The sequence below is a fragment of the Sminthopsis crassicaudata genome, chromosome 6 (genome assembly GCF_048593235.1).
Source record: "Sminthopsis crassicaudata isolate SCR6 chromosome 6, ASM4859323v1, whole genome shotgun sequence".
NCBI lineage: Eukaryota > Metazoa > Chordata > Mammalia > Dasyuromorphia > Dasyuridae > Sminthopsis > Sminthopsis crassicaudata.
In genome coordinates, this window is record NC_133622.1 from 32,029,834 (window position 1) to 32,039,009 (window position 9,176).

The 9,176-nt window shown below is 44.6% G+C and overlaps 1 protein-coding gene across 2 annotated transcripts in view; it reads right to left on the reverse strand.

Moving 5' to 3' along the window:
• The window catches only part of BEND4 (BEN domain containing 4), a 50,055-nt gene extending 42,278 nt beyond the window's left edge, over positions 1-7,777 (reverse strand). For both annotated transcript variants that reach the window (XM_074272671.1, XM_074272672.1), the window contains exon 1: positions 7,048-7,777. In XM_074272671.1, coding sequence (XP_074128772.1) covers positions 7,048-7,573 — 526 coding nt within the window. In that variant the 5' untranslated portion in view covers positions 7,574-7,777. The remainder of the gene's footprint in view (positions 1-7,047) is intronic.
• Between the last annotated feature and the right edge of the window lie 1,399 nt (positions 7,778-9,176).

Sequence of the window (9,176 nt, forward strand, 5' to 3'; positions counted from 1 at the left end):
AATCTTATCGTCATTGTTACCCATTGTGGTAACATTGGTCAGAAATGCCTAATCAATGCTTGTTGACTGATTGCATGAGTGATCCATATGCATCTGACTTCATATACTTACTTGACTTTATTAATCATATTCTAATGAATTGAGTTAACCAATAGAGACAAGATTCTAAAATTATATTAATAGTTTCAATGATCACGACTTCTATTCTTGGAATGCCCTCAAGTTTAAAAAAGGGGCAAGGACCAACAAGTGTATGTATGATATTAATAGAAGTTAGCTGATCTGCATTTTATCGGTTATTGTTTCTCTTTAAAGAATGTTATGTCCATTGCCATTTTGACTGCCAATGAAAAGTTATTCGAAAAGAAATCTGGAAATTTCTTCCCTATCCCTCCATTCTCAAAATTCATTTCTTATTCACAAATAAGTGAAAGATGAAATGCATTATATTAAGATAACTATGTAGTAGTTCAAGAAATGTGATTCTAGGCGAATAGCCACTTCCAGGTCTGTACTCATTATGAGCTGTGTTTCTTTTACAATCTAAGTAAGGCATTGTGGGATTATTAGTAGAATCTACCACATATTTCTGATTATTTACTTCCCTAAAAATAACACAATTAATTCTCTTCTTTTTATGGGGACCATAGGCAGATGTAAACCAATAGTCATGGTCTTTTTAGGTTTACATCTTGGAGGGACAATATCTCATTTAAGTTTCTTCTCTACTCTTCCCTATTTTTCTTTCCCAAAGTGCACAGAAGCTTTGCTGCCTTTATGATTCTGGGACTATAGAGTCCAGTTTGGGGGTATATGTCTGAGGAGGGAGGAATACTTAATCTTAATCTGAGAGCCCTTTTACATTCCCATAGGGTACCCTAGAGCTAAGATTCCTATGTAATGATTTCCAGTGGATAGAAAAAGCTTCTGGGAGTAAAGCTTTAACAGTGGCCAAGGGATTCTCTAGGAACACTCGAGGTAATCCACTATCATGGAGAATATGGAAGATAGAAAGAGGTATGTTCTTTTCCCTTCCTCTAATGAAAAATTATTTATTGTATTCATCCAATCTGGAAGGGAAGAGTTTAATTATAGACATTGTAGGAAAACACCATAGACATGTGGGTAATTTTTGTTCACAGAGACATAGAAATTAAAGTGGTAAGAAATTTCAAAAAGAAAGGCAGTGTGGTCTAGTGGATTTAGGAAGATCTGGATCCGTGTCCTGGCCATTACATATACTAGTTAGTTAACCATGTCACTTAACCTCTTGGTGCCCCTGAGTGACTCTCTAAGACCAAAACAATAATAATTATAACTAAAATTCATATGGCACCTTAAGGTTTGCAAAGTGCTTTGTAAGGATTATTGCTTTTATCCTTCATCACTCCTGGGACTTAGGTGCTATTCGTATCTAATTTTATAGATAAGGAAACCAAGGCACACAGTGAGTGAAATGGTTTATCTAGCATCTTAACCACTGGTAAGTGTCTGAGATCACATTGACTCCAATGCACTTTTAAACTCTTTGTTCCCTAGCTGCAATAAGTTTAGACTGGTCACACACACACACACACACACACACACATCTGTGTATATATATATATATATATATATATATATATATATATATATATATATATATATATGTACTAGAAAATTTTTGAACTGGAAGCTCCCCACACTACTGAAATCACAGGTCTATATACATGGATGGGAAATTAAAAAAATTTTTTTTCCTTACTTTTTCATTTCCTAGGAATCTTAGAACTGCCAGGTATTTTAGAAGTTAATGAAATTCAGTTTGCCTATTTTGTAAATCAGAAAGTGGGTTCAAATAGGCAAAAAGACTTGTTCAAGGTCACATAAAAAGCTGGAAGTTTCTTTTATTTGAAATATCACAGGAAAATACAGATTGGGATTTTATAATTTTAGAACATAGCATTTTTCCTATTTAGTCAGAATAGGACAATAATCCTATTCTGGACCAGAAGTTATTTTTGTTGTATGCATTTTAATCATAATTGATCCAACTGGTAAAAGGGCTATACTACTTTCATTTATGCTTGATAAAAAGGGAAAAATGTGAAAGTTAAGGTTAAAATTAAATTACATGAGACAGCTACTAAATACATTTGTTCTATGTCCTATAGAACTTTTAGTATTTTAATTACCTCAATAAATCACTATATATTTTGGAGGAAGAAAGTCTGACTAAGTTAAGAACTTTTTTTGGAAAGATAATCTCATAGGGTACTGAGAAAGAATGATTATGTAATAGAAATACATTATTAACAAAATGCATTAGACTATATTTAGAATATTAGAAATTGATAGAAATACCAAAGGCAATTTATTAACACCCATGGTATTTTAAAATCTTTTTTTCTTTTGAAAATTTTTCTGGTCTTAGAATTGATAATAAAACAGCAATAGATGATCAAAAGTTGACTATACTTTCAGTAGTCAAGTATTTGAATATTTTCACATTTAGGAACTACAAACATTAGGATGAAAAATATTACTATTATACTTCATGTAAAACACAATCAAATCTTTCCACTTAACATATATTTCAGTCATAAGCATTTTACCTTTCCAGACATTACCCAATTAGAAATGTAAAAATTGTGTTGTGCTAGTGATTGCTAAGAAATGAGAGGAAAGCTCAGATTTCATGTAAATACAATTAAATGGTCACTCTTCCATGATTCTTAATTGATAAAAATGTGAAAAATGTATCTTATATATATTTTTAAAACAAAATGTTAAATTATTGAGGGCACTAATGAAGTGAGGTTGCAGAAGCATCAATTCAACAGTTTACAAAAGTATTCTAAGGCAACTTCATCTTAGTTATACCACTCACAAACCATAAAAGGCTAAAAATACCAACAGATCATGATTACAAATCACTCTATAATGATTACTTTTATCTAATTTATTTTGTTTTATGGTGCTCCCTACTTGTGGGCAATGTTATGTTCTAAGTCAAGTCTTCTCTGTTTCCAGGATTTGAACACATGATTATTTTTTTAAATGAGAAAAAATATTTTATTCCTTCTAAATTTATCCATTTAAATGTCTTAGGTAGCAGAAACCCACCCATCAATCTTATTTTATGTAAGTGTTCTTGAGATATTTACCACTCACAAGATCTTCCCATGAGTATTCTATTTCTATAAAGAAAATTACTGGAGTCATAATTAGTGGCAGTGTTTTGGTTCAATTCCATCAAAGAGTGAAATATGAAATCTGTTAACTCTCTCTCTATGTATACATATATATTCACATATATATGCACTTATATATAATTTACAGAAATATATGTAGGCAGCGACCTACCATTATTTATCAGATGAATTTACAATTAGTTAAATATAGAATCCCTCATTTAAAGAATTACTGTAACTTTAGTTAAAGAAAGGACTTTATGAAGTAGTGGCGTATTCAGGAAGTTGGAAAACAAAATCTTTTTAAAAAGCACTTACGGCCTTAATTCAAAGGACTGTGTTCTTTTTTTAATCTATCTGATTTTTTTTATAATGTCAAACATCAATACAGCAAAACAGGATGCAATTTTTCAGAATAAATAAATCAATGATGTGTCAAAAATTAACAGATGAGTTAATATACTTGGTGCTATCAAAACCAGATGGTGCTTCCTAATATTCATCCTGCTCAGTCAAACCCTGAATATTTTCTGGACCATCGGTATATAAAATAGGATGCTGCTATTTGTGATGGCAAACAAAAGCAATCATGCCTGCCAAGCACATACTATAACAGGCAGCATTTCAGCTCTGCTAGACAGAAAGTAATTAGAATGCTTTTAATGTCCAAAAGAATGATGCTGATAGGCTGCCACAGATGTGTAGATTTATGAATATTTATATGGTGGTTTATAGCTGACACTTTTATCAGTTGAAGAAGATAAAATATCTGCCTGACTCAAAAGCTTGACAGTCAGGTTAATAAAATCTCATTAAAGAGAATGACCTATGCAATTATATAGGATTTATTGTAATTCATTTTTGATTGTACTCTGCTTAAAGATGCAATTTCCCATTTCCTGATGCCAAATTTAGGCTGCATATCAAGATCTACGTGGGTTTTTAACTCTAAGCCATCCATAGAGGAAAGATATGCTTTAGAAATCGTGGTATGGTACATGTTTAAAAGATAATTATTTTGATATTTCGTTTAGAATCATCATCATGTGAAAATAATGAAAAGAACTTGGAAATCTATTTTTATAATATCACATTAAAAAAAATCTTATAGTGACTGCTATTGATGACACTAGAGAAATCTCCAGTCATTTGCTAAATTCATTGCCTTAACTCATTAATTTTCTAATCATAGAATCATGTTTTCTATTCTCAAACTTTGACTTCTGTTCATTCCATTCTTTAACTTACTCTTTGAACTATTTCAATGCATCAGGTAGACTATCTTTTAGGAAAACACACTTTTTTGGGGGGAGGAGGGCAGAGTGTTTAAATGTCTGTCCATTTGCACACCTGCTCATTGGTTCAAATAACAAGCACTGGTTTCTCAAGGAGCCAATCAGTTCTTTAGATAACTATCCCTCAGATGGATACTCACATCCCCTGTTGAGAGTTGCCTCTGTAGTCAACATCATTCCTATTAAAGGTATAACTTATACCTACTAGATTGTGGCTTTGTTCTGTACTTTTGACTTGGGTCCCACCAGATCATGCTTTCCTCACTGTTGGAAAGAACTTCCCATCTTGCCAAGGAAAAATCTAATTTTCTGCCCTTGATATTATTAGGCTAGCCCTCTCTGTGCCTCATCCTTCACTGCTGAAAAAGAGAGACGGCTTCCGTTCTGTCTAGTGATACTAACTTTATTCTTATCTAGGAGTTCTATCAGAAATGATAGAAATATAAGTTTACCTATGGAGGAAATTAGAAGGGAAAAAAGGGTGGTACACAGGACGAGGCAAAAGAGAAAAGAATCTAATGAGCATAAATTAAAAAAAAAACTATCAGGATAGGAGGAAGAGAAAAGAAGAAAAGGAAAAATTCTGCAGAGAAATAGGAGGAAAAACACACCAAAAAACCATGGAAATACAAAAGGTATTAGCAAAAGAAGAAAAAAAAAAGATAAAAAAACTGATGAAAATAAAAAGAGAAGGGAAAAATAAAGGGAAGAGAGATGAGCAAGGTTGCAAAGAGAAAAGACTGAAAGCAAAGGCTGAAAGGAACAGATTTTAAAAGAGAGAACAAGAAGATCAAATAGACTGAAAACTAGGAAACCAAACAGGAAAAAAGTGGGAAAATAAAACAGAAAAGGCCTTTCTCAAACTGAGAAAGATAAAGGAAATAGACAGAAAAAAACAAAAGATAGAATAAGAACATAAAAAATAATGGGAGAGAAGGCTGAGACTGAGATGAGAGAAATAAAAGAATGGAAATCCAAAAACAGAATAGAAAAATAGGAACCAGAACATGAAGAATAATAAAGTAGAGACTCCTCTGATTTAAAGGGAAGACAATAAGAGCAGGGAAAAGGGCAAGGAAAGAAGGAACAGAGAAGTCATAAAGAAAAAGAAATGAGACCAGGAGATGCTCGCAAAAAAAAAAAAATGGGGAAAATGCACACAAAGCCTGAGCATAAAACTCATCTAGGCAACACCTGACACGCAGAATTGGCCAGCGAAGCGGCAGAGCTAGTCTTCCCCATAACCTATAATTAGGTTTTCTTTCTCAAAACTAATCACTCAAGTGTCACAATATTGACAAACAGCAGAACGTTTGCTTAGGGCTCCATAACTCACGTGGGGGCAAGGTGCCCTCATTTTCAGTTGAGGAATCAGTCCATGAATCAATAAACATCCATTAAGCGCCTACTAAGTGCTGGGGGACTCGGGCTCAGCGCTGCACAGTGGACTTGCTCCCTAGAGCTGTGAAAGGCCTCAGCAGGAACTTTTGCCTATTAAATAAAGCCATGAAATAACCGCCCTTAGGCTTTCCCACTCGGATTTCTTCTCCCCGGCAAAAACTGAACAGAAAGACCGCCTTTCTCCGGAGACTCGCCCTGCGGGCCGAGGGGAAGGGGGTTAAAGGCAGTTTAGACCTTTTTTGTAAACTGCTTCTCACAGGGCTTTCCCTGCAAACTCTGCGCCGTTCGCCCCGGAGAAATAAGGCCCCCTGCCGAGCACAGCTCACGCAGACGGTTCTGGAGGCAAACGGAGGGACCTGTGGGCCTCCCGTAAAGAACCGGGCTTTCCGCCTCTCAGAGCTCCTCGGAGGTCACACTCCCTTTCCCTCCAGGTAACGGGGACAAAAAGCAACGCTCGGTGGCCCAGGAGGGGGAAGGGAAAGGGGAGGGGAGTTTGGGAAAGGGGGAAAGCTGGGAGGAGAAAAGAGAAGGAATAAAAAAGAAAAGGGAAAAGAGAAGAGAAAAGGGGAAATTAAAGAGGAGAGACGGAGGTAAGGAGGGGAGGACAGGGAGAGGAGGACAGGAGGGAGGGGAGCAAAGGTCAATGCCCCAGGGGGCGGGGGCGGGTCAGCCACAAGCTCCAGCGGTAACAGCTGTCACTCGAGGGCGCTAGCCCGGTCTCCCGGCTGCCCATGGGGTTGCTCCAGCGTCGGAGCAGACCGGAATCTGGGCAGCCGCTACCTGTCAGAGGGCAGCCTGGTCCCCGCAGGACCCCGCCAGCGAGCCTGCTCTAGTTCCTTCCCCAGGAACGGATTTGGAAGGGAAAGCCACCTGTTAGGAGAGGGGGAGGGGGGAGCGCGAAGGAGTTAGAGTCCGCAGCCGCGAGTACTTTTCCGAGCCCCTCTCGGGTGGGGTCTGCGGGAGGGGGAGGCGGGAGCGAGTGCAGGAGCTCCGAACTCTTTCCGCCTACTTTGTCCGGCCCCTCGGCCCCCTCTCGGTTCAGCACCTCGAAGTTGGAGAGCGCGCCGGCCGGGGGGAGGGGTCTCCCGCACCCCCACCGCTCCGCTTCTCCCTCCCCCGGCCCCCCACTGCGGCCCCGGGCGGGCTGAGAGCTCGAAGTTAGAGGAAAGAGTTGGTACCTGCGCTGAGCTCCAGGCTGCCGCCGCTGCCGCCGCCTTCGCTGCTGCTGCTGGTGCTGCTGCTGCTGCTGCTGCTGCTGCCCGCGGCCGCCGCCTGGCTGGCTCCGTACCTGGGGACCCCGGCGGCGGCGGCGGCCGCGGCGGCCGCGGAGGAGGAAGCCAGGGCAGTGGGCGGAGGGACGGGAGTCCTCAGGTGGCCCTGGGACACGAGCGGGGTGCAGGAGGGGGAGGAGGAGGCGGCGGCGACGGCGGCCCGGCCCGGCCCGTTCGGATAGGAGCTCTGCGCCTGGTACTGAGGATGCTGCTCGCTGCTGCTGATGGAGGCAGGAGGATGCTGAAAGTGGGGCTGCTGCCCCCCCGCAGCCGCCCTGACCGGAGGGATTTCCACCATGGTGGGTCTCTCGTAGCGCTTGGTCAAGGCTGGCCTCTTACTGGGGAAGGTCTTGAGGACGCTGTAAGGGCTCCGCTGCTTGTAGATTTTGGGGAGGCTGGGCCCCTCCTCTGCTGACTGCATCTCCTCCTCCATCCTCCTCCTCCTCCTCCTCCTCCTCGGGGCTGCTTTCCCCCCTGCACACCCCCTCCCCCCTCCTGCTCTCCGGGCTCTCAGTCTCTCCCGTGTGTGAGTGTGTGTGTGCGCGTGTGTGTGCGCGCGCGTGTGTGTGTATGTGTGTGTGTGTGTGTGTGTGTGTGTGTGTGTGTGTGTGTATGTGTGTTTCTGCGGGGCTGCTGCTGCCGCCGCCGCCGCCGCCGCCGATGCTGCTGGGGCTGCTGCTTGTCGCTAAGGCTGGCACTGCCGAGCCCCCGTGCGGGGGGCTGCTGCCGGGGCCGTGATTGACAGGCGGTCTCTCCAATGCCTGGAGGGAGAAGGGAGGTAAAGAGCAAGTGTTTAGGGTAATATCTGCTAATGATAATGGGGGAAGGAGGCGGGCCCTGGCATCACAGCTGCGGAGAGGGCTTGCCTGCTAGGTCTGTGCCTCTCACTGGGGGGTGGGGGGACGCGCTGCCCGAGGGGGAGGGGAGGAGTAGCTAGAGGGGCGCCCTGCAGACAGGTGGAGCGGCCGTGCGACCCGGGCGACGTGAGCCTGCCCGCGGCTCGCACTGGCCCGTCTCGGAGCCCCCGGGCGCCCCTCCAGCAAGCCCTCGGCCGGGCACTTGCTGCTCCTCGAGCTTCTTGCCTCGGGCGGCGGGCGCCTGGCGCATCCGCCCCTCCGCAGGCTCGGGACACAGACCCGGCGCCCGGAAAGGCGCTCGGGGTGGGGGCGGGGGCGAAGTAAAGCCGGAGGAGCACTCATCCCGGGGAGAGCCCTTCTCTGCCTGGTGCTCCTGACCAATAGCAAGTGCTCAGCCTCCGCCGGTGAACTTGCGAGAAGCCCGAGCCTGGGCCAGCCGGTGCCAGGGCCACTTGTTAGGGAGACTTCTCCGACACAGCTCCGTCTCCCCCCCCCCCCCCCCTTGGTTCAGCCCCAGCGGGCCGCTCCTCGGACTGCGGCTCCCGCCCGCGCTTCTGGGCCAGGGTGGGCCGTCCCCCGCAGAGAGCGCTTCTTAAATCCCACAGCCCTCAGTCCTCCCGGTCTCAGTTTCTTCAGCCGCACCGCGAGGGCGCCAGACTGGACCATCCCCGAGGACCCTTTCCTGCCTCAGCTCCGGGAGAGCCCCCCCGGCCCGCGGGCAGCGAGCTTCGAGCCCAAGCTGGCCATTTAAACAAGGGACGGGCCCCTAGAGGCTCCATCACCCACTGGCTCTTTGGGGAGGGAAGAGTCAGAGAGAAGAGAGCGCTTCCCGGTCCAGCCCGTGGCGGGCAGAGCGAGGCTGAGATTCTTGGCTGGGGCCAAGCTAAGGCCCTCACCCCCGAGCTGGGCTCCCTGTGGGGGGGGCAGGGCTGGTGGGGGCAGGGCTAGAGTGAGGCAGGGGTGTGAGTGGTGGGAGGCAGGGCGGGAACCCTGGGCACGGAGCAGGGAACCAGGCAGGCCATTAGAACAAATGGGCTTGAGCAGACTGGTTTCCAAGAAGAAAAATGAAGGAAGGAGCGGATATAAATTCATGGGACTGGAAGAAGTCTCAGAATCCTCATCTGCACGTCTCCCTATCAGTCTGGAGCTCCCACAGGGGATTAGGCGCGACACATGTCA